At 41.8% G+C, this 27,883-nt stretch overlaps 2 protein-coding genes across 2 annotated transcripts; one reads left to right on the forward strand and one right to left on the reverse strand.

Annotated features, from left to right (window-relative positions):
* The first annotated feature begins 76 nt into the window (after positions 1 to 76).
* Positions 77 to 13,794, forward strand: CAT (catalase). The gene is made up of 13 exons (XM_056492145.1): positions 77 to 406; positions 3,927 to 4,098; positions 4,982 to 5,092; positions 6,410 to 6,540; positions 7,165 to 7,269; positions 7,607 to 7,732; positions 8,150 to 8,341; positions 9,083 to 9,235; positions 9,350 to 9,488; positions 10,516 to 10,646; positions 10,947 to 11,054; positions 11,605 to 11,691; positions 12,117 to 13,794. Exons 1-13 carry the CDS (start codon positions 341 to 343, stop codon positions 12,180 to 12,182), a joined length of 1,587 nt encoding a protein of 528 aa, XP_056348120.1. The 5' UTR covers positions 77 to 340; the 3' UTR covers positions 12,183 to 13,794.
* On the reverse strand, positions 12,946 to 26,458 carry LOC130253580 (acyl-CoA (8-3)-desaturase-like). The gene is made up of 12 exons (XM_056492284.1): positions 26,123 to 26,458; positions 24,554 to 24,664; positions 23,634 to 23,831; positions 23,126 to 23,227; positions 22,840 to 22,968; positions 21,930 to 21,990; positions 21,178 to 21,254; positions 20,801 to 20,898; positions 20,089 to 20,185; positions 19,756 to 19,835; positions 18,953 to 19,078; positions 12,946 to 18,680 (listed from the first exon to the last, which is right to left on the reverse strand). The coding sequence occupies exons 1-12, from the start codon at positions 26,456 to 26,458 to the stop codon at positions 18,629 to 18,631; spliced, it is 1,467 nt and encodes a 488-aa protein (XP_056348259.1). The 3' UTR covers positions 12,946 to 18,628.
* Positions 26,459 to 27,883: the final 1,425 nt, after the last annotated feature.

Raw genomic sequence — 27,883 nt, forward strand, 5'->3', positions numbered from 1 at the left:
GGGCTTCCTTGCACGTGATTGACGTGCCTTCAGACCAATGAGAACTCGAGGCGGCTGCTGGCCGCGATCCTATTGGTGGCGGAGGTAGCGGGGGGCGGGCGCAGGCCGGGAGCGGTGCTGTATTGGCGGTGCCTCCCGCTACCCGCGGCTGCTGCGGGCGGGACGCGCTGGCGGCGCAGGGTCCCCGGGCAGTGACAGCGTGACCGGGCCACGGCCGGGCCTCCCCGCCGCTCCCTGCTCGCCGGCAGCCAACACAGCCCCGCCGCCCTCCTTCGCTCCCCTCCGCTTTGGTCCCCTCCGCGCCGCCCTTGGTGCCTCGGGGGTCGCTGGAGACTGCAAAATGGCCGACGGGCGGGACGACGCGGCTGACCAGCTGAAGCAGTGGAAGATCCACCGGGGCTCGCAGGTACCCGCCGGGCAGCGCCGCTCCCCGGTACCCCCGTGCCTCGCCCCCGCTGGGGAGCGGGGACCCGCGGGATGGGGCGCTCCGAGCCCCGGGCACCCCGGACGGCGGCGGAGGGCGAGGCGCGCTCGGGCCGTGCCGGCCTCGCCCCCACGGCTTGGAGCCGTGCCCGGCAGCGGCGAGCGCGGGGGGATGGAGGTGCCAGCTGGCCCGGAGCTGTGAGGGCGGTCAGCGCTGCCTGGCCCGGCCGCTCTGTCCGGACAGCCGCGGGCCTGCGGGCAGCCATGGGGGTGGGTTTTTCCCTCTTAAATCAGAAGTTTGCGTTTCGGTTTGCTGCCACGGCGGTAGAGCCCCGTGGAAATGTGATTAGGGAATGACAGAAAGGACAAAGCACGTTCAGCAGTGTGTGCGGTTGAGTTGGACTCAGTGATCCTCCCTTCCAACTCGGCATATTCTGCGTGGATTTGCTGACCAGAATTTTTTAGGAAGAGATTGTTCCCTGTGAGAATGATGAGACCCTGGCACTGGTTTCGCGGAGAAGCCGTGGCTGCCCCTGGAAGTGTTCCAGGCCAGGTTGGACGGGGCTTGGAGCAACCTGGGATTGTGGGAGGTGTCCCTGTGTCCCTGCATGTCTCCCATGGCAGGGGGTGGAATTCAATGGCCTTGAAGATCCCCTCCGACCCAAACCATTCCATAATTCTATGAAGTGAATTGGGACAAGTGGTTGATTGAAATTGTAAGGCTATTTAATCAACGGCATGGCACTCAATCATCTAAAGATGTAGAATAGTCTCCAAAATATTTGGGTAAATGTATAAATGTTGTAAGAGTTGATTTCTCTTCTTACCATTACCACATGTAGTTTCTGATGGAAATGTGTATTTGCTACTAAATACACTTCCTGCTGGTTTTAAGCAGCAATCTACAAGATGCAGGTGGATGTCTCAGTTTCTACTGGAGCTGTTAAGTTGTCATAATTTTATTTTTTCTCTTGGTTCTCAAAGGAACAGTATGAAAACTACCTGATGACTTGTGGCTCCATCATATCCTAGCATGTGTCATAATATTTTTTATTCATGAGTAATTATTTTTGTAGGGATGTCTGCTTTTCTGTAGCTTTTCTGTATTTGAAAAGAGTCCAAAGTTAATTTGGAGATTGGGAGGTAACCCAAAGTCTGAGTTGCATAAGGAGTCATGAGACTTCAAGATAGAAAGTAGGGAGGACTTATTAGAAATTTAAAGTGAGTTGTATAAGGTACAAAGTATCAGTAAATGCCTGGAAGTGTGTACTTTGATGTTCACTGGTTACTCCAGCAGTGACTAAAATTCTCCTGGCTTTGCTTCCCTTCTTTTTGTCATGGCAGGTTAGTTCTGTAAAGAAATACAGATGTAAAAGTTCTTATCTGTTAAGGTTTGGATAGCACCCAAACAGATGAAAACACAGGCATCAAACAAACTCGGGTCCAAAAATTGTATGAGAGTTCTTCTTTAAACTATGGTGTGGTTTTATTTCTTCTCTGTAACTTACTTTGTGTGCCTCACATAACATTATCCTGAAACTAAAGTGAATATCTCCTTCCACTAAATAATTGAATATTCTTTTCTTCTAATGTGAACACTAGAAAGTCTGCCTACACAAAGGAGATTCTACACCCACAAAGCTGTTAATTTTCTTTGTAGCCTTAATGTCAACAAGTTGTGATTTTAGCAACTACTTCTGGTGGCCCTAAATATTTGCATTATAGAATAGTCTTGCCTGTAATAAATAAGCAGTGGAAAATATACTGAGAACAATTTCTACTCTTGTATATTTCTCATTACAAACTATAGATAAACTTTTGATTTAAGCAGATGTTTCTTTGACTTGAAATATGAATTTAGCTTTATTTAACTTTCCTGTAAGTTTCTGAACATCATGTTTGTTTGTAACCAGTGATATATTGTCTTTTAAAATGTTTGTGCAGATTTCAGTGTAGGTGAGGATTTCAAGCATCCCAAAGGAGTTGGATTTGTGCTTAAAGCTTTATGCTAATGAAGTGGTGAAGGAAGAATAAATAACGTGGATATTTTGGGAATTCAAGCCAGCTGCAGTAGCATGCGTTGCACATTAGTAGGAACACGGTGGGAATGCACTTATCCTGTCAAATGTCTTTTATGTGGTTATTCATGGACCTGAGTGAAACAAAAGTGTCTGGAACTCCCTGTGTTCTCTGCCTCATCCAGAGCTCTGGGTGTGAATAATTGTTCTTTCCTTGCCTTTGTGGGTTACCTTTTTAGGGGAAAAAAGTCTTCTAACAGATGGGAGTTTTGTCTGTTTAGCCCCCTTAAAGCAGAACTTAGGGTAAGAATTGGAAACCCATGAAGTTGCTGTTAGAATAGTAAAGCCTTTTCTCATCAAGAATTGCTTCTTCCTTCTCTCCTCCATCCCTTTTCATTTATAGATCTTTAAAGGAGAACTAGTCAGGAGAGGGGCTGTGGGAGTTTGTGCTGGTGTGGTTAGGTATGTGGATGCTTCAGGTAGGATGGTGTGGATAGAAAGCCCATATGGAATCATGTCAGTTCAGTGCAAGATGTGATGGATTTATTGTTAGCAGGTCATAATCTGTGATTCTGCTGTTTAAGCTCATCCTGTTGCAAATTTTATTTTCTTTATTTTTCCTTTTGTCCTTACTAGTTTTCCTGTTCTTATAAGTCTTTTACAAGGCTCCTAACAATAAATGTACTCCAGAAAAAACTGAGAACTGTGACCATCAGTTCTCTGGAGCTGAAGTACCTTTCTCATTAAATTTTCTACAGCACCCAGTAAAATAAGAATATTGCCTTAGAGGAGCATATTACGCCAAATGTGATGCAGATAAAATCATTTATACTGGAATCTTTTTATGAGAAAGTAGGAGTGTAATTAGTTCTAATGCAGGTGTTTCATGGAATTTCTTGTAGCAGTAGAGCATCTACTGCTTTCCTGGCAATAGAGCTTCTTGGGGCTTGTGTTAATCTTAGTCCTTCCATGGATCAGGAGTCTAAAATTATGATTCTTCAGGTGTTCCTACTTCTGTTATTTTTCATAACTCTTACAGACCAACACTAATCACTAAACCCCTTTTAGTCTGGCTGTAGCTCTTTCCTTATGTCTCTACCCCTGTACTGACATTACCTTCTTCTTCCTCTCCTTTCTTACTTATTTTCCAGCATCTGCTCCAGTTTTAGGCTTTTTTTCCCCCATCCCATATTTTTCTTGAAGCAAGATCAGTAGTCTTGAGAAGAAACATGTGTGAGCCATGGGAAACATTCCTGGATTTTACATGACTTAAACTCCCCTTCTTAAATTGTCCTAAAACTCAGCTCTGTGATTTAGGTAAACATCTATATGTTCTGTAACTTTCTCCAGAATCTGAAGTAATTTTGCCACTTCTTGCTGTTATGTTCTGTGACATGTAGTGGTTGAACAGTCATGCACATTGTGTGGCTCACATCCAGAGGGTTTTTAATTTCTGGTTTGACAGTGACTTTCTCTTACTTCCAGAAACCAGATGTCCTGACCACAGGTGCTGGGAACCCCGTTGGGGATAAGCTGAATGCCCTTACAGTGGGGCCACGTGGACCTCTTCTTGTCCAAGATGTTGTTTTCACTGATGAGATGGCTCACTTTGACAGAGAGAGGATTCCTGAGAGAGTTGTGCATGCAAAAGGGGCAGGTGTGTTTAAAATCATATATTTTCTCTGTGTAGAATTGAGGAGCTTTTGAGTTAATGTGTAGATGGTGACGCATAAATTACATTGTTATTTATAGTTTAGTGTTTCTAGCTATAATAAATCTATGTAAACAGCAGTGGTAAGGACTGGTTTACAAGAGTTCAGTACCAAATCTTGAAGCACTGAAAAATTGTTTACAAAAATGAGAGAAAATGTGGTTATTGCCCTTCAATTTTTACTGTATCTGCTCTGCTTCTTTGGTCTGTTCCATCTCTATTTAATGTTGTTTGCGTGTTACTTAATAGAGAACTTGACTTTGTCTTCTAACGTATGTCTGCCAAAGCAAACGGATCATCTAATATTTAAATTTTAAAAACCTAAACTTTTAAAAAATATTATTGTTCTTAGCAAGATAGAATTAGTACCTTGGTTGTTTTTTTTTTTTTTTGTCATGCATTGCCCTAGAGGGAGCAAATGTGGGGCTGTGCATGGGAATGTGACCGTGCATGGGAAAAGTTCCTATGTGGGGGTGGGAAGGGTTCTGTTGCTTCACCCAGCTTACAGGTGCACCAAAAATTCTGCAACTCATAGCAGGATTAAAGAAATACTTGACTTGCTCCAGGTAAAAACACAGATCTTGTCAGGAGAGCATCTTCTGTGCTGCTCCTGGGAGCTGCTAGCAGTCAGTTAAGGAGGAGAGACTGAGCAATTAGTTTGTGTTAAATCAGTTTCATTTTGTGAAAGTGAATCCAGTGTTTAGAGCATTGCTTAAACTGGTGTACTCGCATGTTTCCCTTTGGCTTAAAGTTGTATATTAACAACAGACAAGCTGTGAGTTGGAAGGAAGGTACCTAGATCTGATATTTTGAACCTGCTGTTCTTCAGGAGCCTTTGGCTATTTTGAAGTTACTCATGATATCACCCAGTATTGTAAGGCAAAAGTGTTTGAGCACATTGGGAAAAGGACTCCGCTTGCCATCCGCTTCTCCACTGTTGGTAAGGCTCTAAATCCTCTTTGTGTCTTTTACAGGTGTGCCCTGAGAGCAGTGTTTGCAATGTGGGGCACTTGAGGGGGTTTGTAATGCTTTCTTCCAGCCAGTTAATCTTCTCTGAAGTTCACTTACATGGAAGACCTTAAGCAGCTTTTGCCCCTTTCTGTCAGAGCTCTCTGGAGACATTTTTCTGTCTGAAATGTGAGAGAGAGGGCAGCCCAAGCTGTTTTTTTTCTGACAGAAGGCTTGCTTTGTTTCTGGTTGGATCACAATCAGCACTTGCAAGTTAAATACCTATAGTCTCGTATGCGGCAGGAAAGTTTTGGGGATGAATGATGTAAACTAAATACTGGGCAAAGAAAAATCAACAATCTTCCATAAATAAACTCTGATTTCTTAAAGATTGGAATGCACAAACTAGCAAAATCTTAAATGCTGTTAGTTGAAGCTAATTGTGATCAATGGCTTGTCTGATAGAAAAATCATAATTCATGATGTGGATGTATTTATAAGAAAATAAATCCTAATGAGGATTCAGTTCTGGAAGAGAAAAAAGTAGTCCAGCAAGGCTCAGGGAGCTGCTGGCTTTGGGCTATTGGCTTTTTCCAGTGTTAAATTCCTTAGGATTTAGGATGTCCTAAGTGTTGTGCAGGGTAAGGACATGGAGTTGAGTTTGAAATATGAACTGCTGTTGGAGCAGGTTGTTACATCCTTCTCTTCCCTTTGCCTGCCCTATTTGGACATACTTCCTCCCACCAGGTTTTTTAACGAGAGAATGAGTGTCCTACTAATTTCATCACAGTTCAGCATTAGCTGTTCTGAACACTTGTGCTCAGGTGTTGTGCTAAGTGCTCATGCTCTGATCTAAATTCCCATTGAAAATCCCATCCTGGGTGAAGCAGGAGGAATTAAAAAGATTACAGCTCTTCCATAGTTTTTTTTATTAGCAATCTAACCAGCGTGCCTACCTTCCAGATGAGAGCTTTCCCACTGGGATTTGGTGCTCAGAAACAAATGTGGGTTTAGATGATTCAACTTTAAAATCTGATGATGTCTCTCTTAGCAATAATGCAAATTCCACTCTTAATTGGTTCAATTGGTTCACTTGTTTTTTTTCTTTCTTTTAAGTGAATATTTGGATAGGTTCACACTTTGAAAACTCACAGTGCCTGAAGTATTGTTGAAAATATTCCTAAAATTCCTTGATGTAGAAAAGAGTGCAATAAACCTTGCCCTTTTAGGATTTTGTGGCCTATTTTCAGGTTGTATTTTTATGCATTTCCTACCCTAACACTTCTGTGTATTCATGTATTTCTTCAAGCTGGAGAATCTGGCTCAGCTGACACAGTTCGTGACCCCCGAGGCTTTGCCATGAAATTCTACACGGAGGATGGGAATTGGGATCTTGTGGGAAACAACACTCCCATCTTCTTTATTCGGGACCCAATGTTGGTGAGTAGGCACAGAAGGGGAGGGTACTTTGTGAGAAAGCCCAAAACTTCATTCACACCTTATTCTGGCTTCCCTCAGAAGCAAAAGCTCCTGTTTTGACACACTTAAACTTGATTGTTTGTCAGATTGTCTGAACATTTTCTGCTTGGAAAGATGTTCATAAACAAAAATATATAAAGAACTAAACTTGATAATTTACGTGGTTTCATACTTTTCACTTGAACTTTTCACTTCAAAAACTTCTAGCCAATTCATTTTATTAAATCTGGGGTCTTCGATCATGGCATAAGTTTGACAGCAGTTTAGTAGAGGGGCTTTCCTTGAGTGCAGGAGTTCTGCACAGATATTTCATAGTATCTCTGCATTTATGAGTCACATAAACAGAGATATACAAATCTGAACAGTTTTATCTCTCACTTTATCAACCACAAAATGAAAGCATTCTTTATCTCTGTTTATTGTAATTGTGAATGTTTGACATTACCTTCATTTTAATGGTCAGTAAATTAATTTATTTGCAGGAAAGGGTATGGCAGTAGAAGTTTTGGTTTTTTTCAGTGCTCTTACAGCTTTGTCTTTAATTTTTTTTCTCTCCTTTTCTTCCTCCACTTCTGGACAAATTAGTTTCCATCCTTCATCCATAGCCAAAAGAGGAACCCTCAGACTCATCTGAAGGATGCAGACATGGTATGGGACTTCTGGAGCCTTCGGCCTGAGTCTTTGCATCAAGTGAGCTTCTCCTGTGACTTTATTTTGTATGATTAAGAGAATTGTGTTATGACAGCAGGTTTTTAACTCTCTCTTTTCCATGTTTGATTTGAAAGTCTACATAGTCTTATTTATATTTCATTTAAATAATTTTAAATTACCCATCCTTACCTGTACTTATGGGGGAAGTCAGTGTTATTTCATTAACACCTAAAGAAGAAATTCCTCAAGGAATTCCTAACAACGTTAACATAGCTACCAGTGATGCAGATTAACACAATAAACAAACTTAGTCTGGAATGAAGACTTTCTCCTTGATATGCTGAGCCCATTAATAGTGTTTGGTCCTTCTCTGCAGGTATCTTTCCTGTTCAGTGATCGTGGCATTCCCGATGGCTATCGTCACATGAATGGATATGGATCTCACACCTTCAAACTGGTTAATGCTGATGGAAGAGCAGTTTACTGCAAATTCCATGCCAAGGTATTGATTTTTTTTTTTAATCGGAACTATACATCATATTAAATAAAAATCATAAAAATGTTTGACTTTTCAAGTTAAATTCGGGCTCAAAGGTATATGGAGTACTTGTTTAATATCAGTTTCATACCGTTAACGAATAGTATAGGCATCTTTCTTCTTACTAACACAGTCATCATCTACTAGACTGTAAGAAACTCTTCTTTGGGCATCTGTCTCATGTTAATGGAGTGCTATCAGTGAACTGATTTTTATCAGGAGGGCAGCTGTTAAATGTACTGTAAATCTAAACTCAAGTTACTGGAAGTTAGAACTTGGACAATCTCATTCTTGCATTGTAAGTCTTGTTAGAATCCATTCTGATGAATGATCTCTATAGTACTTTCTACATGCTGTAACTAGTGCTTTTGTTGCTTTTAGACTGACCAGGGCATCAAGAACCTTTCTGTGGAAGAAGCAGGAAGATTGGCTTCTACTGATCCTGATTATGCCATACGGGACCTTTATAATGCCATTGCCAAGGGCAACTATCCTTCATGGTCCTTCTACATTCAGGTTATGACCTTTGAAGAAGCAGAGAAGTTCCCATTTAATCCTTTTGATTTGACTAAGGTATGTTTGATACTGCTGGGAATATTCAGTTTTGAGGTAGTTTTTAAATGTGTTCTTTATTGTAGAACCACGATGAGCCAGAAATTCCGGAGATGAAACTGTAGTCGTGTTCTATCTGATATTACTCTTCCTCAGGGAAATATGGATAATAGGGCTTGATTCCAGGCCTGTAGATCCCATGGCACTTCAGAAGTGTGATCTTGGATCAGAGTCACACCCTGAGCCTTGCTGGTCTCATTTTATCCCACTTCCAATAGCTGCTCCAAGGAATGCCTCACTGAAAGATGCCAACATAAACTTGCATTGCATAAACTCTTTTTTACCTCTAACACTGCTCTCCCTGAGTGGCTAAAGACCTTTGAACTTAAAAGTGCAGCTCATATGGCAAAGAAAAGGCCAGTTAAGCCAGCTAAGCATTTTGAAGGAGCTGAAAACATTTGTGCCACCAGTTCCACCCACGTTCTGCTTCCCTAGGCAGCTTTTCAAGGGCCTGCAGGTATTTCATTCAAGTACTCAAGTGCTGAGATTATGCTGGGATGATGAAATGAGTTGTATTCATACTCTGTGTTAATTGCAAAAGGCTTCTTAAAGTAAGACATTTCTCAATGTTTGTTAGGAGAAAAGAAATTCGGTAATATATTTTCTTAATCTAGACTTAAATCGGGTGAATTCTGCCTGGCAATTAAGCTGCATAATACTGTAATAATGTTGATTTTACTGGATGTGTGTTGTGTCTTACAGATTTGGCCTCATGGTGACTACCCTCTCATCCCTGTGGGAAAGCTGGTCTTGAACAGGAACCCTGTCAACTACTTTGCAGAGGTTGAGCAGATGGCTTATGACCCTAGCAACATGCCCCCTGGAATTGAGCCCAGCCCTGACAAAATGCTTCAGGTAAATAGGAGGTTTGAGCATTGGAGAATTGGTTACTTCGCTGCTTGTGAAAGCTTTGAGTTGATGTGGCCCAGTCTTTAACTAGTGGTGGTTAATGTTTGATCAATGTTTTAGGGACGCCTCTTCTCGTATCCTGACACCCACAGACACCGCCTGGGCCCCAACTATCTCCAGCTCCCTGTCAATTGTCCCTTCAGAGCCAGGGTGGCCAACTACCAGAGGGATGGGCCAATGACTGTTTCTGACAACCAAGGTAGGCAGGAAAACATCTTTCAATATAATGTAACTGAGGCAAGGGCTGCAGCATTCTCTTCAGTTCACAGGGGGCTTAAGATCTATGTTTATTATCTTTACATACTTGTGTACAATACATATGTATCTGCTCTGTTAACCCCATAAAGAAGACTTGAGGTATTTGGATATGGGATGAGGAGTTTGTTTAAAAGCATAAAAACGAAGTGAAGCTTAGGATGTGTTTAAAACTTAAAAAAAAAGGCCTTTAACAGGAAATGAGTTTGTGGGAGGAAACCCACCGTAAGGTTTTGAAGACTGACTTGGATATGCTCAGTCCAGTTCACTAAACTGCTTTGCTTTCAGATTACTGAGAGATTGTGAAAGAAGTGAAAATGCCAAGAGTAAAGCTGTCACTTCCCCTCTACTGAGCAGCTTGTGTTCTCTCAGAGTTTGCCAAATAGTGGCTGTTTCCCACCTGAGAGTAAACAAGGATGTACTTAAGCTGTGGCTCATTCCAAAATATGTGTTCCTCTGGGCTATGAACTCAGACATGTGCTTAGGGAGGAGAGGGAAATATTTGAAAAACAGGAACTTGAGGGCAGCTGCTCTTGTCCCAGAACAGATAATGAGTTTATTTTCATGCAGTTCTCTAACTTCATTATGTGTTTAAAATACACCCCCTACACAGAGAAGCATTGTAGTACTTCAGATATGTAAATAACTGTATTTTTACACTGTCTTAGACTTGAACCATGACTGTCTATTATAATTGAGAAATACTGTTGTGAGAGTGGCCAGCTTTTCTTATTTTTGAATCGGGTCAATATTCCCTGAAAAAAGCTGTGGAAATTCTCTTTGCAGTAGATGCTGTTAAGTACTGGCTTGAATGTGTTGACAGAAAAATTATGTCAGCTGTTTTTAATAAAACGAATTGTAACCGAGTAATTGATTTAGATTCCTCCAAGCAAATAACATCCTCTGTCTTCTGACTTACTTGAAAGTGCTGCCATCTAATTGATTTGGTTTGGGGATATTTTTTCCCCCAGGTGGTGCCCCAAATTATTACCCGAACAGCTTCACTGGTCCCGAGGATCAGCCCCAGCTCAGGGAGAGCCGCATGTTTGCTTCAGGGGACGTGCAGCGCTTCAACAGTGCCAATGAGGACAATGTGACCCAGGTGGGGGTGTGGAAAGGCTTTGTGCTGCTTGGCACACATGAGTGTGTAGGGTGTGTACTAATGTGCGCTCTCACGGAATCTGAAATTCAGATTTTTGGCATTGTTATGTAGAGGCTCTGACTTGTCTTATTGCCATTAGTGTCTGGAGAAGGAGTTTGTTGGCATGTTTGCCAAAGAAAAACCCTCACAGATTGGCTGCCTTTTAAACATTTTGAGTATTTTAAGTGTTGCTTGACTAGAAAGTAAAAGCTATTCTTACTTTTGGGAATATTGAAGTAAACCTTTTTTTCAAATGGCCAGGTACGAGAATTCTACCTCAAAGTGCTGAACGAGGAAGAGCGCCAGAGGCTGTGTAAGAACATTGCCGAGCATCTGAAGGATGCCCAACTCTTCATTCAGAAACGAGCTGTAAGTGCCTTCTTTGGGGCTTATTCCAGGTTTTCTACCAATCTAGTCATGTTGTCATAATGGCTTCTGGAAATGAAGATCAGGAATTCTCTGAAAAAGCTAGATCTTTCTTACTGAGGAATTCTCATACTTAATATATGTACCTATTTACAAAATATAACATCACTACATGACATGATAAAGTAACTTTTTCCTGGGGGAAAAATAGGGTAGATGTTGAACATGTGTTTAGCTTGGTGTTTCAAAAATCAGATGACTGCCAAAGTAAGTTTTTGCTCTAAACAAGAAGGCAGTGAGAGCTAAGGGGGGATGGAGGGATTGGATCCTTATCCTTTCCAGGGCAACTTTGTTTAAATTGAGAATGAGGTCTGTGTGGGATAACAGAAATTGTGTTTCAAGATGTTCATATCTCGTTTATAACTGATCAGAATTAAGCTTTTTTTCTTTATGATATCTACTTCTTGTAGCCCAGGAAATGTGGTAAAGAATCCTTTTGAAATGTAGGAAAAAAAAGTTCTTGTTACCTTTTCTGTTTTGTCTTCCTGTGCAGGTGAAAAACTTCACTGATGTTCATCCTACATATGGAGCCTGTATCCAGGCTTTGCTGGACAAATACAATGCTGAGGGTGGGAAAAAGGTATGATAATGATTTTTGTAGCTGCATTTGACTGGCTGTGAATTATTTGGCTTCTCTTGTAAGTCCAATGAAGTGAGAAATTAGCCTTGGATCCCTGTTTGATCTAAAGGCCAGAAGTCAGTTCTTGAAGAACTGCAAAATAAAGAAGCATCCCTCTAATAATAATTAAATGTTGATTAACTGGTGATGTACAAAGACTTTGTTTCAGCTGGGGTTTGTAGGGTTTCTGGAAGGTAACTGTAAGTGATATAAAATGTGTTTAGGTTGGTTACCCACCTTTGTGATGGTAATGAAACATCGCCCCAAGCCTTTCCTGGGCTCAGTTCTTGCTCCAAAGAACAACAACTCACTTGATTAGTTTTTTTTCTGCAGTTCTCTACGTTAAATGGAACTTGCTCTGAGTTTTTATGTTGCTTTGTTTTCAGGATGTAATTAGAACATACACACAGTCCTCAGCTCGTATGTCTGTCAAAGAAAGATCCAACTTGTAAGACTGCAGAGATCTGCTCTGAATTTTGCGTCCTTCCAGCTGCACAGGAACCCGTCCAACACTTCAAGGAATGTAGCCTAAACTTGGGCCTAAGCACAGAGTGTTTTACAGGTGTAATTTACTGAACTCTCAAGTGCTGTCTGTGCTGGGAACCAGGTAACACAAGCTTCAATCCTTGTGCCTTTCAACACTAGTGCTTTACTGCTTGATAACAATTTATGGGATTTTTAAACAACTCATGATAAGTTATCTTCATTTCTGGGAGCAAACAGAAATTTAATCAAAATACTGCTTCATTTGTTTTGTTGTACAACTTTCCTGGTTAAATCACACAGAATTTCTATAAGGACACTGTGATTGCCCTCACAGAGAAACTTGCTAAAAAGTTGATGCTGTTCAGTATTTCTAATAAAATAATTATCTGTCTTTGTAAACACATCTCTTGAATTTCATTTCTGGCCTTCCAGAAGTAAAATGATACCCAGCAGTTTGAGTAAAATGTTGGTATGTCTCATTACTTGTGATAGAGATAAAGCTGACTACAAAGTTGAATCTAAATGTAGTTCAGTTTTATTCCAATGTATATTTTAAGATAATCTTTGCTTACTAATGCTGTGTTGGGATATAACTGACCTAAGGGAGGTAGCAAAGGATATTTTCTTATTCCATGCACTGTTCAACTAAACTGATTACACCTTACAAGCCCTTTCAGGGGTAGAAGAGTAAATTATTCTTTCTAATCTGTAAGAATTAAAATAGAAAAATATTAGCGTGCCAAATGTTTGAAAAATAAACCTTCAAATGCATGAATATTGAAATTCAAGCTCAAGAACTGTCAGAACTATTCCCAGTGGTTGCTGAAATTGTTATTTTACTGCAATAATCTGCTGTTGCTCTTTCTTGATTGAGCCAGGGCTAATTTTCAGGGTGACCCTTTAATTAAAGCAGCATGTTTGTATGAATGTAGATATCTTGAAAATATATCTAAAACCTGATTTGAGGCATGTTGTCATGTTACCCATTTAGTTAGTTGAATTGTGCAAAAAAAATTTGGAACCCCAGTTATGGAATAATTATTGTCCAAGCTAAATGCAAAGTATTTCAGAGCCAGCTTCTTCTCTTAACTCAGGGGAATGTAAAAAAATAAAATCATAGCAGTTTGGGGGTGATATCTCAATAATCATTACATTTCTGGGTCTGCCTTGAGTTGTATTTTGACTAGGATTACTTCCTGATTTAAGTGTGAATTCCTAGGAATGGTGGCAAGGTAAAGAAGAGTAGATACTAAACACTGTTCTGTTAAATTTTGTAGGATGTTGCTTGCTCTGCAATTAATTGATCTACCAACCTATTGTGAAAAATTAGGTGGGATAGAGGTGCAGTAAAATAATATGAACTGATAACCTATGGTATTCTGGGTTGCTTTTTACCTGATCAGGAATGTGGGATTACATGATTGGGTGGGAATATTTCCACTGGAAACGGGAACAGAGAATCCTAGTCAGTTTTGGAAAAGGGTAAACAAGGCCTTTCTGATTTTGGTTGTGTCTGCTAAGTGATTTATATTGTTGTCTTCTTTTATTTCTGAAATAAATGGAATGCAAAATCTCTTAGCAATATGTTTTCTGTGCAAATTTCTTCAAATACTTTGTGTTAATCTAGGAACTTCATACATCCCTTCATCTTTTGCTGGAGGTGGTGCAGTAGCTGTAGATTGGGTTTACTTTTTGCAGCTGTCTTTGTTTTTAAAACTTATATTTCAACCCTACAGTTGTGTTTAAACTACTTAAATGTGCTAAACTGTCTGTGACAAGTGTTGTACTAAAAACTTAGCTTTTCCCAAAGCTGTGGAGGGCATTAGGAAGAACAATAATGCTATTTCTTCAAATAAGACAATAAATCCATTTACAGCTCATTATTGTGATAATAGACTGTTGACATGACACAACAGCAGTTTTGTTTTGTTTTTGTGTTCTGTTCCATTAAAATCAAACATTCCTTTGCCAGGTTGTTGAAATATGATTTCAGTGGTCTGTAAAGCAGAATTGCTCAACATTTTTTTTATTACTGTTTTATTTTAGATGCACATCTCTAGCAGTGGATTTGGGAATGAATTTGAAACTAATGTTTGGAAAATTACAGCTTCTCCAGGAGTACCTCTTCTTTTAATGGGCCTTCATTCCTAGGTTATTTTCCCTTCCCCAAAATATTTGCACTTGAATATCCAAAAACAGAATCACATTTGTTGTAGGGAGCTGTGCCAGGAGATGGGGAAGTTCATGAGATTGCTAAATTTTATGTAGGGAGAAAAAGGATGAGGTAGGTTTGGATCAGACTTCCAGTTCTTCAGAGATGTTGGAAAAAGCCCCTATTTCCTTTCCTTAGTGCAGCTCATTGATGGGAATTGCTTGCTAAGCAGTGTGTGGCTGTCCACAATTTCAGCTTCCAACAAACCAATCACTTTGTTTTGCCAAATATTCCATACCTGTTGCTCATCTTGCAGAAAAAGGCTGTTTGTTCTCTGTTTGGAGATCTGATCCCTGAATTCTCGCAGGCAGGTGGATCACTGTTTTCTCATAAAATGTTTTGTGAGGGTGATGAGGTTCAGGTTTCTGAGGGAGGTGATGGGTGCCACGTCCCTGGAATTGTTCAAGGCCAGGTTGGACATGGCCCTGAGCAACCTGGGCTGGTGGAAGATGCCCCTGTTCACTGCAAGGGATTGGATTGAATGAACCCTCTATGACTCCACACCCTGAGTTTTTTGTGTGGGGTGTGGGGTCCAGCCCAGCACTGCAGAAATGAATCGATCCACTAATGTGTTGTGTGTTATCTCTTGCTGATAGCAAATTACATGGAGGTCTGCAGTGCATGGTAAAGCCTGATCTTTGCCCCCTGGGTAATATTGCAGAGCTCAGTCTGAACTGATGTTTGCGGTCAAAGGGGTGTGCTCATGACACGGGTCATGGCATGCAGAGGTGGACTTGAGCATAGCCTCAACTGATACTGAGGATTAAACCTCAGCAGTTGCCCAAGGCCATTTTGGACAGAATTGGGAAAAGAACTGAGGCCCTATTTTGATTTTTATAAATGAATTTGAGGCAGTTTTGCCATCATCAGGATGATTCAGGATGATTCCAGCTGAGATGGATCAGAAAGATGAAGAGGATTCCCAAAAGCAGCCTTGTGTTTGCAAAAGTATGTTTGTAAAGTGGTACATTGTTACAGAGTCTGGGAAAGCACCTCAGAACAACCAGACAGTGGTGTAAAAATAACAAGTGAAGTATTTGATAGCTGATGCTTAATAATGACATTTTTGCAACCTGGACTGCAGAGCCTGTGTGCTTTAGTTGTCTATTGAAAGCTTGGACTTTCATGCTGGAATTCCACCTAAAGTCAAACTCCAACCGCAGATCAGCTGGAAATCTTGCACTGCAGACCCTCAAGAACTGGGCTGAAATTTGTTCTCGAATCACACACTGAAGCTTGATAAACTGATAATTTTACTTTTTTAATAAAAAAACCACCACTAAATATTTTTACATCCTGCTACTCAGAGCAGTTCAAATGCTGTAAATCTCTAATGGACCGAGTCAGAAGGAAAACTTCATTTCCTGTTTTCCTGTTTCATAGCATGTGATGAACCAAAGAAATCCTTTATATAGATTTGCTGTGTCTGTTAATTTTCAATATTTATTCTTTGCATGTTTCTCTCAGGTTCCCCATTTTTAAACTTTGACCAGGATTGGGAGCTTTGTTGGTTTGTTTGGGTTTTTTTTTTTTTTTTTTTTTTTTTTTTGTTTTGTTTTGTTTTGTTGGGTTTTTTTCCCCAATGCAGCAAATCCTTGTCCCTGTGATTATTGATTTGTGATTGACACAGAAGTGGATACACTTTCCTACCCAACTATTGTATGATTCTCTTCTGCACACTTGGGAATCTTTGACCTTGTGTTTATATTTTGTAAGATGTATTGAGGAAGGAGTGTGATGGCAGGTACTAGTTACAGACTAAGTTACACTTGCAACACTCCCCAAACAGAATGAAAATACAGAATTCCTACATGATTATAGTTCCTGTGTTGTCTACAAGGTCTCAACAATACTCGACTTTGTGGAGGGAGGCTGGAAAACCAGGAATAAAGAAATCTCATTTTCCCTGCTTTACTTATTTTGTATGCAGAGTCCAAGGTGCTTCAGCCCCCCAGTAGTTTTCCTAAGAGATTTTATTGGAAGAATACTTCACTTTGAATTTAAATTTTCAGTGTTACTTCAAGTAGGAGCTGTCTTCCCTGAACCTCTGATTCCAAGACACTACTGTAAGAAAGAATGGAATTTTGCCTTTCAGAGTTGCAGGAATCAAGGCTGTATTTTAGAGGAAGCCAGTTAATATTTTGCATTAACTTTTCTATTAATATTTTTAGAATGATGTTTTCTTCATCATTCACATTTAAGGAAGATGCTGCTGATGCTGATTTTCCTTTCACTCTCTTTTCATGTACCATATTTTTTTTGGAGTGATGTTTTGGTTTTGGGGTTTCTTTTGTTTGTTTATGCTTTTCTGTTGGGATATATGACTAATTTGTTTGTTTCCTTCTTTGGGCTGCTCAGTGATACCTTCTTTGTAAAATCTCATCCAGCTATTCAATATTTTCCCGAGGGAGTGCAGGCAGCCTTTCATCTGAGACTGATACTGATAAGATTGGTCAGAGATACCCAGGGAAAACTTGGTAACTGCTCCTGTTTGCTCTGGCATTGATCCATATATTGCTTAGGCTTTATTCCATATTATCCACAGCCCTTTATCTCAATCTTGCTCAATCCTCTTGCATACCTGTCCTCACTGGAGCACTGTTGGGTTCTCAAACAATGGAAACATTCACAGCTCTCTTTTTTTAATTGCATTTTGACTTGCAAGGGTCCTGAACTAGGAGCCTAATGATGTCAAAGATCAAAACATCAAATTATGATCTTCAAAATCAGGCCTTTCATCTACCCAATAAATCATTTTCAAAGGCTGCTTAAGGTAACTTTAAAAGGCTTTTTAAAGTAGAGGAAATGTGTTAGTGAGTAAATGATACTGTTGTGACTCCTGCTTTATTTCTTAATTTTTCGACAGAATTTTTTGAAATTACTTCTTTTACTCCCATGGGTCAGGCATTGTACTTTGTGCTGTTAACCTCTAAACATAATTGCACTTTTTCCAAGGCAGGAAAAATGCTTTAATAGCAAATCTTTCCCTTGTTCTGGCTGACTGTGTGAGGTTAAAGGTTTTTAAGTAATTCAGCCAATCATTGCACAAGTAGTACAAAGTCCATTTGTTACATTATCAGAGACTTTTTTCATATCTTTTAACCTTTTGAGATTTCTATTTATTAACCTTGAATTACTGAAAGAAAGTGTGGTAATTGTTAATATTCAAATAAAGTTTGTTGTTCCCCTAGTCTCCTTTCCAAAAGCTGGTCTTTTCTTTCAGGGTTTGAGTATCTACTCACTGTAGTAGTCACTGGAGACAAAGAGCAGGCTTTCTTGCTAATTTATGGAAAGATTCTGTCTCCTCTCACGGATGATTCAAAGTATCTGGACCAGTCTCTTTCACTGACTCACCTTCTGCCTGGCACAGCCAAAATCTGATCTAATCTTGGTTTGGCTGCAACAGCAACTTTTGGATTTGACCAAAAGTCTGTAGGTGATTTATTTTACTTTTAGTTTACCTTTCTGTAGTATAATCTTAGTCCTGTATAGGTGAGGAGTGCAGATGGAGCATGCACATGTCTCATCCCACCTCAAAGTACAAAGACCCACCCCCCCAAACCAGATAAATTTTGAAAAGAGCAGAGGCCTTGAGTTGATTTTAACCCATGTATTTCTTGGCCTTGTGACAATGAGGATGTTCTGGAGAACAGTAATGAAAACACATTTATATTTTTATTCACTGCATGTGCACTTGCTACAGTCTAAGTGTTGTTTGTAGTTTATCCTAATTTAGTGTGGTTTAAGCACATTGCTGGAACACCATGCTAATCCAAAATCCTTTGTAGTTTCAAATTAAAGTAAGCAAATGCTGTATTAATCATTAAACCCTCCACATGAGGAAAACAAAACAAAAAATGAAAAAAACCACAGTCAGAGGCCTCTGAGGTGAAGTTAAGTGTGTGCAGCTCCACCAGTCCATGATCTGATTTAAGCCCATGCCCAGGCTCAGAAATGCTGAGACTCAGTCAACAAAGAGCTCCTCCCTCTCCTAACAATTCACCTTCTGCTTGCCCTGCCCACTCTTAAAATACCTGAACCATAACCCTAGGAAAAACCAGAAGAAAAAAATCCAGGCAGCTTCATTTCTATTGGAATTTTATCCCACAGTCCTTACTCACTATCTTTTGCCAGAGAGTCCCTTGTGGTCCCTGCCCCTCAGCTTGCTGGGAATGCAGTTGTGGCACCAAGCCTTGTCCTTTATTTGTGCAGGTAGGCATCGTGCCAGAGCTCTCCCGAGCTCTTCAGGGAGCTGGGAGAGAAAGAAAGAGAGGGCACATCACAGGGCTGCTCAAGGGAGTGCTGCTGGGACCAGGAATGAGGTTTCGTCTGTGTTTATTTCCCAGAATCCCACAATAAGCTGAGTTGGGAGAGACCTACAATGATTGAGTCCAACTCAGCCCTGCACAGCACCATCCCCAAGGGGGATGCCCAAGGGGGTGAAAGGAGAGCAACACAACTCCTCTTCTTACAATTCCAGTCTCTCCTGCATCCTGCATTTCTGGGGGGCTTATTTTTACTCACTGCACGATGTCTGCGAAGGCTGTGAGCAGAGGCTTGCACTGGTACTCGAGGCCGTGCTTGGCACACAGGGACTTCACCAGAGGGGCCACCTTCCAGTAGTTGTGCCGAGGCATGGAGGGGAACAGGCTGGCAACAGGAGACAGGCAAGCTTCCTAAGAAATCCTAATCATTAGTACTGCCCAGGAATCACCAAGCTCACAAGGGACAGAATCTGTAGCTACTCCCAGCTTCTCTTTCCCCCTGCTGTGCTTTTAGCACAAGGAACTCAGGGGTTTCCTGCTTTCCTCTCTGTTCTTTTCCACGGTTTGTCTCCAAATTAAATGATGTTTCTGGAAGAAACTGCTTTCCGCTCCCTCCCTTTTTCCAGAAGTAGCCATCTCCATAACACAGAGGTGGAGATAAGCCCATTCTTCTTCCTTGCATATCTCACTCTATAGAGTAACAGCACAAAAGATCAGCAGAGGTGGCTTTAAACTCCTGTGGCAGACTAAAACCAGGTGCTTTAACTAAGACATTTCCACTGATCCTTAAAACCTACTACTTAGGATTGACTCTATTGCTGACCTTGCATGGATCCTGACCCTGTTCCATTTTCTCTTGTCATCCTGTGGATCCAGTGAAAGTTTTGAATTATGCAATTCTCTTTAAGAGTTTCAGGTTTTAAAGATAAACTCATTGCTGCCCCACAACTATTGGTAGAATTCAGAGCAAAAAATAATAAGGAATGGAAAAAAAAAAGAGAAGGAAAAATATTTTTGCAAAAGAGGGGGGAAAGAAAATTCACTCTTGAGGTGAGTACTCACTGATGCTCAATCTGGAAGTTGAGGTGCCCTGTGAACCAGTCATTGAACAGTGACTGTTCCACATTGCAGGTTGCCTGGAGCTAGAGGAGGGGAGAGGAAAGCAAAGTCAGAGACAGATCAGAGTATGTTTAGGAACCAGAGCTTGACCTGGATTAAATTTTGGATTGCCCATGACTGCTATCCTCCTTCACCTTTTCCATTACTGAATCCATCAGCCTATAACCTTCACCTCCTAGCCACCAACAGATTTCACCCTTAATGCAGGGTGACTTGCTTATGGTCAAAATTTGTACCTGTATGGCCATAATTCTTAAATAAAGAAAAATCTTTTACCTGAGTAGACATCCAGTCCAAATTCTTGTCATAGTCGATATCCATTGGTATGTGGTTCATCTGTGAGACCCAGACAAACCAGCTGCTCTCCAGCATCCTGTGCAATGAGATGCGAGAATGCAGTGCTGGGTGAGCAGGTCAGCGAGGAGCCATTGAAATAACAGCAGAGCCAGACTTAAAGACACGGCTGAACACAAGTCTTGCTAAGCCAGCACCTGGAAGTTTCATATTTTCTTATGAAACTCATTTTTATTTCATGTGTTCTGTTATAACACTGACTGGTGTTCAGCTTGTTTTATCTGTAGCCAAGGACCAAACTGATTAGAATCAGTGAAGTGATCCAGGGGAGAGAGTGCTGTCCATTCAAGTCAGTGCTGCTGGAGAATACCTGGGCATTTGCAAGCTCAGGCTAAGCTCTTTTGGTTAAATGTTCCCTTTAAGCAGCAGCAGACCAAACACCCAAAGCACTGAATGTTATATGAGGTAAATATTTCTCAATTTGGTCAGCACTCAATGAAATTTCTTTGCTGCCACAGCTATGGGGCAACATAAAACTTGCACTGGCAATTGAACAAAAGAATTTATGAATTTAAAAGTAGGCAAAAAATGAGGTTAAAGGAAAATGTGGAAATATAAACAGAGAAAGGCAGGCAGGTACAAATGGAAAGAATGCATAGGGAGAAGGCTGAAGAACCTTCTAAGGAGACATCACCTGAATATAAAATAATATGCCAGGAGACTCTTTGTTTCTAATAAAGATCCATAAGTATAAAAGAATCTGATGTAGAAGGTCAGCATCCAGGCCAAGTCCTACCAAAACCAGAGACAAAACGAAAAGCCGGTCTTTATAAATTACGTTTGCTTTTTTTTTTTTTTTTTTAAGCTTCATAGTATAGATACAAGAGAACAGTTTCAGCTTTGACAGTTTTTTTTCTGAATGGAATAACCAAGGTAATCCAACACAAGCTTGGTGAAATTCACAGCTTGGTGAAAGAAGTGAATCTGAGCATTCTTGCCCAGCAAGGAGCTGGCTCCAAGGTTGAAGGTGCCCATCTGACCCCTTTTGGTCACACAAGCAGCAGTACTCACCACCCAGTACTTCTTTGTGTAGGCAATGTAGAATGTGTGGCAGTGGAAGTAGGTGGGGAACAGGAGCGGAGGAAGAGCTGGGAAGAAAAATTCATCACTGGTTACATGATGGACTGAGTGACGACATCAGCCTGGGAGGGAAGGGTCCTGATTCCTGCTCAATCTGGAGAACATTCCAGGTTGGGTGCTGGTTTAGTGCCTTGCAACATTTATAGGTCTGTCCATTAATGTGAGAATTCTTAAAAACCTCGGATTTCATCTGAGGCTCTTGACTGAGGAACAGTCACAAATTATTTTTCTGAGAAGTGGCTTCCACAGCCCAAAGCTCATCTGACTCCTTATTCTTTGGTGCAAAATAGGGGAAAAACAGGAATGCATATGAAATCCCTTTTCTATTAGGGATTTGGGGTTGAAGAACTCAAACTCAGCCTTCCTACAGGACATCTGACACTTAAAACAACCCCAAGAAACCAAAGCAAAGCAAACATAAAAAACCCAAAATCCACAGAATTTATTACTACTGAGAAATGTGGTATGACATCATAACCCAAAGCCTTTGTGGAGGATGTGGGAGATCTGGGATAGGATGGGACAGGTCTTCAACACTTCCAAAAATCTATTATTATTTTGGCTTTTTATTGTGTTCTTTGACTCAGGCACTTTTGTTTTTCTCAAGGTCTCCAGATCAAAAGTAGCATCTCCTAGTCCCTTTAATACCTCTCAGGGAATTGCAGGAGAATGAAGATACTCACTGATGAAGAAGTATTTGTGTTGGTGGTTGTAGGGCATGTATTTTTTCTTTTGGATGCCAAGCTGTGAAAAAAAACAGAAAAAAAACAGAAAAGAAAAGGAGTGGAGACCAAGCAATTTGCACAGGTAATTTGCTCTTTTCCGTTTATTTTCCAGAAGGATTCTTCTTGCATACTTCCCACAACCTTCATTCCTTGTTTCACGTTTCATTTTGTGAAGAATTGGATATAGCAAGGCTAAGTTATGTTAGTGGTCAGAAATATGTTTTTTCCCTCATTTCCCCCCTTATTTCTTCTCTGATTCTCTAAACTTAAATGGCAATTCCACTTTGTCATGGAGAAAAATATTTCACTGCTGTAGCTGCTGTGATGGGGTCTCAAGAACTGATGGGATCTACAGAAAAAAGGGTTCAGCACTCTTAGGTTGTCACTTCTGAAGTGTCCAAGCAGGACAAACTGGGAATATCCTACATGGTCAAAAAAACTCTGGCCAACTGGAGTTCCAGGAACAGCCCCATGTTTTTCAGTCCTGCTGTTCCTGTCACAGCAAACTCTCCTAGAAGACATGGACACACCAAAGCCGTGCGTCTGACTGAGCCTCATACATTAATATTAAAATAATAATCCCAGGCTGACTGCAGCCATGCCTTCCATTGATGTTTACAAGTTATCTAATGAGCATTAATTACTGAGTTGTTGTTCTAGGTCATGAGGTTTCTCCAGCCATTAGTGTGCTGGTGGATTTTCCACCCTATATACAATGCCTTTCCATCATGTCTGATTTATTTACATCAATGTACCAGCTGTTCAAGACATTCTTAAAGGGACTTAGTGTGAGCTGTGGAGAAACAAATCCCTTCACAGAAACTGCCATCACACCTTAGTTTTAGACTTCCCACACTCACTCACTGACCTCCACGGAGAATTTTTTCCCCAAAGTGAAGAGGAAAGGGTGCATGTCAATGTCAGGGTCCTTGTGGAAGCAGTTGGGTTTGGCGTGGTGCTGGGAGTGCAGCAGAGTCCACCACTTGGCCGAGGCCCCCTGTTCAAGGGACAAGCAAAGCATGAAAAGCACTTTCAGAGCCAGAATCCCCTCAGTTCCTGATCCTAATCCTTTCCCCAGTGCTGCACATGTTCCACAGAGTCTTCAGAACACACAATTTTACAGGAAAACCCTCAGAAGTTTTCCAAGGACTCACAATCAAATGGCACATCACAAACTTGTGTAGCAAGTGGTTCCATTTGGTTTTCCTGAATACTGAGAGGTGTCCTAAATCATGCTGTAACCAGGAAGCCTGGACCTGGAGGAGGAAAAGAAAACTTTCAAGGGGAGGAAAACAGAAATTGAAGCCAGGATGGTGCCACACTCATCCTTTGCTTTGAAATACCAAGATTTAATTCTCAGACATTGCTCTAAAGTCACCAGCAGAATGGGACCGTGGAATCCTGACAGTCTCAAGGCTTCCCCCATAATATATCTTGCTGAAAGACTCCCAAACTAAGTTTAGTGTGAGGCCTTCACATGCAGAATTTCTTCTTGGTATCCAGATAGTGGCTGTGTTTTTATGACAAAGTGAAACTGTGCCAAGTGAGGAAATGAAGGACAAGAAACTACGCACGTGTGTGTGTGTGTGTGTGTGTATGTGTGTGTGTGTGTGTGTAGGTTGATGCCAGATGCCCATCCACGCTGTGGAATTCATTACTCACCTGGGAAATGGTCAGCAGCAGCAGGGAGAAAATGAAGGGCAGTAAGGATGTCCCAAAGTAGAAGAGGATGAGCCAGGCAGCTGTATCCAAGAGCAGGATATGAGCCAGGAGCAGGAAGAAGAAGAGTTGGTTGGGCTCCAGGAGTCCCATTCTCTCGACTGTAGCACGCAATTCCCGGAAATCTTTCACCAGCATTTCCTAGGGAACCACCAGGGTTACAATTCTCTGGTTTTAGAGAGCACTGCTGCAACCTCATAACCCAAAAACCATTTTAATGGGAGGGAGAAAGAGCAAAAGGTCTGGCTAAAAGGGCAAGAGCTGGGTTTAATAAACATTATCATTGCTCTCCTACAGCTTTTTGTTGAGGAACCAGGAGCAGCCATCACAATGTCTGCATCCCAGTTCCTAAGAAAAATCCTCGGACTTTTTCCATCAAATCCTTGGCAGGCAGCAGAGGGCTTAGCTGGAAGTTGTACTTTTTGTGCATGAACTTCTCATGCCACCTTGTGGTAGGTCTTTGGATTAAATGATCCCTTTTATTTGTCTTCACTTTTCCCTTCCCGGGATTTACAGGGGAGGGTTAAATGCACCTACAGCTAAAGGAAAATATTTATTCTCCAAGACTATTCCTTATCCTTTTGGTTAGTTCTTCCTCAAAGCAAGGAAAAGAAGAGGTGACAACTCTGCTATTTAGGTAGAGTAGCCATGATAAGAAAAACTCATCTTCAGGAATCTCATTCTCAACCACATAATGTGGATTTAGACTCATTTTCACACATTGTTTCAAAGTAGTAGCCCAAAAAATGTGAGAAACGTGGATCCCATTGCTCCAGGAGCTATGCTGATAGACAGGAACAAGGTGTAATCTCAGAATACTTCCCTTTAATCTCCTTTGATCTGCTTTATGAGGACAGACTTACATTTTTAGTGGGCTCAATGCTGGGTTGGTCAGGTGCCAGCTCCCCAATCTGCAGTGGCTTCAAGTACTTGCTCACCAGCACCTTGTCAACGTGGAATGCCACAAAGGCATCCTGCAAAAGCACAGGAACACAGGAAAAGAAATGCAGATTTTGTTTAAAAAAAAAAAAAAAAAAAAAAAAAATTAAATTGCCTTTTGAATCACTCCATTCCCGGAAGTGTCCATGTCCACTTTGAAGCAACCTGGTCTGGTGGAAGGCATCCTTCCTTTTTTATCTTTTGTGAGAGAACACCACAACAAAAAGCAGCACTAAGAGGACTCCACAGTTTCAGTATCCAGTGTCACCCATACTAAAATGGTGGCATCAATTATACTCATTTTTTTCATTCCTCGGGTTTCTTTGCTCACTGAGAGCCTTCTGTCCTTCTAATCCTCTCCTGAGCTGCCACCTTTCATGGCTTTCTGCTTTTGGTTAAAATGTTCCAGTTCAATTAAGATAAATTCTTAATTTTTTGTAATATGTATCCAAAAGATTAAGCAATGGACCTAATGCAAGATGGACAAACATGAAAGTGGCTTGGATCCTGCAGGGCTTAATGATTTGAACATGGAACCAACCTACAAGCAGTGGCTTAGATCCTAGAAACAAAATATCTGGTTCATCTATTGTCTGGGATTTTCCAGCATGCTAAAATGAAAGAAATTTGGCAGTAGTAACTTGAGAAATGAGTGATAAAATTACAGAATGCAAAGTTCAACTGCTACACAATTTGGAATTTAAACTTGATGGACTGAAAATTATTTTGATTTCCATAAGCCTCAAATATCCCTTATATATGGAAAAAATTGCTACAGATCACAGCAACTGCACAAGAAAGACCAGGAGATAAGAAGAATCCTGAAGACTTAAGAATCACAGAATGGTTTGGGTTGGAAGGAACCTTTAAAGCTCCTCTACTCACACCCCCTGCAATGAGCAGGGGCATCTTCAACCACATTAGGTTGCTCCATCCAACCTGGCCTTGAGTGGGTCCAGGGATGGGGCATCTCTGAGTGACCTGTGCCAGTGTTTCACCACTCTCATCATCAAAACCTTCTTCCTTATATACAATCTAAATCGATGCTCTTTTAGTTTAAAGCTATTCTCCTTTGTCTTGTCCCTCCAGGCCCTTGTCCAAAGTTGCTCTCTGGTTCTCTTGGAGCCCTTTAGGTACTGGAAGGGGCTCTGAGCTCATTCTGGAGCCCTCTCTTCCTCAGGCTGAACACTCGCAGCTAGCAGAGGTGCTCCAGTCCTCTGAGCATCTCCATGTGCTTCCCTGGTCTCGCTCCAGCTGATGCTCTGATTTATCTGGAGCAGCAGCTCCGATCCCGTTTCCGTGGGCTGTCTCTCCTCATCTGCCCTTTCCCATGGCATGGGAATGGCGAGGCTAGCACGGGGCGGTCACACTTCGCTTCCCCGATCCTGTCCCATACCCGATTCCCACTGAGGTCGCTCCCAAGCCCTCTCCGCACGGCTTTCCCGGGTTCCCTCCTGCGGCGCATCCCTCTCCCGCATCCCCGCTCCGCTCACCGTGGCGTCCTGCCCGGCGTGGCTGACGAGGAGCCGGGCCCCTCCCGGGTGTCTGCGGTAGAAGTGGCTGATGTCGTACACCTTCCTGTCGATCACCAGCCAGCGCTCCTGCCCCGCCGGCCCCCGCCCGCTCCGCTGCCCGATCTCGTCCCAGGTGAAGCGCCGCATCCCCGCTGCGGGGGCTCTGTCCCTGTCCCCACTGCTGTCCCCCTTGCTGTGCCCACGGCTGTCCCCATCGCTGTGCCCACTGCTGTCCCCATCCCGCACCTCGCCGCCACCCCCCGGCGGTGCCATCCTGCTCCTGCCCTCCTCCCTCCCGCAGCTCCAGCCCCGCATCCCGCTCCGCAGGGCCATTTAAGGGGGACCCGCCCCGGCGCCGCTCCCCGCCTCCTCCACCCGCTCCAGCTCCTCGGGGTTGGGTTTGCCCCCCAAAATCGCCCCCTTCCTGCCCTGGTTCTGCATCCCCAGTGCCCAAAGGTGGGGGTACCTGACTGCTTAGGGGGGTCCTCAGCAAGTTCATTCTGTTCCCAGGACGGGCTCAGACAGGGGAAACTTCCCTTAAAATACACCTCTGGTTAACCAGAAAAAAACGAATATCACTCCGTAGCTTTGCTTTTGATATTACAGTCTACAAACCCCTTGGATGAAACATGAATTAAACATATTCTTATGTCCTGCTAAAAAAACCCCAGCAGCTGAACCACACCAATCTCCAGAAAATTCAGTATAATATGCAGCACCTGGTGAAAACCCTGTATTTCAGTCCAGTTTTCAAACTCACACTGAGCAGGGAGCTCCCACAGAGCCCATGGAAGGAATTATCCTCGAAGCTCTGCCCTGGATGCTTCTGTCACCTGGGATAAACCTGGGATGGCACACAAGGAATGTTGTACCAGGTCCTGATGGCAGGTTGTGAAACTGCTGTTTCTTCCCCTCCCACTGTCCCTTTTATGTTTCTAAAATTATGAATTCTACTTGGGGACTTCGGGAAATGAGTATTAATTGCAGAACAACACTTGGTGCCACTTCTCCTTTCCCTCTAAACAGTCACAGCATCCACATAATTTTCTCTTGTCAAAACAGACCCAATCTTGAAAATTCAAAGATGTGATTCATTGAATGATTTCTTTATCCTATAAAAAAACATCTGTTAAAATCTACATCAGCAACAACCCAGATGGAGGAGCCCACAATTAGGATAGACTTTTCTAAGTACATGAATTAATTTATCTGAGATACCGTCTTTTGATGATTAATTAATTTGAATTAATTTCTTTGTTTGCTCTTGAGTCTACTTGCGCTGGTAAAGCTCACTCTTGATTCTGCAGTCTAGATTTCCAAAAGAAATGTTGATTCAAAAGAAGAAATCTCATCTAGTTATCTCAATGAAGTTGTTTACACAATATTTCTGGCTTTTCTCCTTTACAGGAGGGTGTGATCCTAAAGCTGATTTCTCAGCCCAGCTCCCATAGACAGCCAGTGCAATAAAGTGCCTTAAAAATAAGTTTAATAGTTGTTACCATCAGCCTGTTTCATTGCTTGTCTCCGTTTATGGTAGGTACCTTTTCCTCCTGATTCCTGGGCTTTGACGTCTCTTTAGGCTCACATTTGGTGCTTTTTGCAGAGTGTGCTTTTATAACATTTGGGTTAAACCACTTCCAGCACACCAGCACACACCCTCAGGAGTGCAGCACAACTCGTTCCTTTTAGCTTCCCCTTTTACACTGAATACTCAATAATGAATATTCAGCAGAAAAGGAG

Source organism: Oenanthe melanoleuca, chromosome 5 (assembly GCF_029582105.1).
Source record: "Oenanthe melanoleuca isolate GR-GAL-2019-014 chromosome 5, OMel1.0, whole genome shotgun sequence".
Lineage (NCBI taxonomy): Eukaryota > Metazoa > Chordata > Aves > Passeriformes > Muscicapidae > Oenanthe > Oenanthe melanoleuca.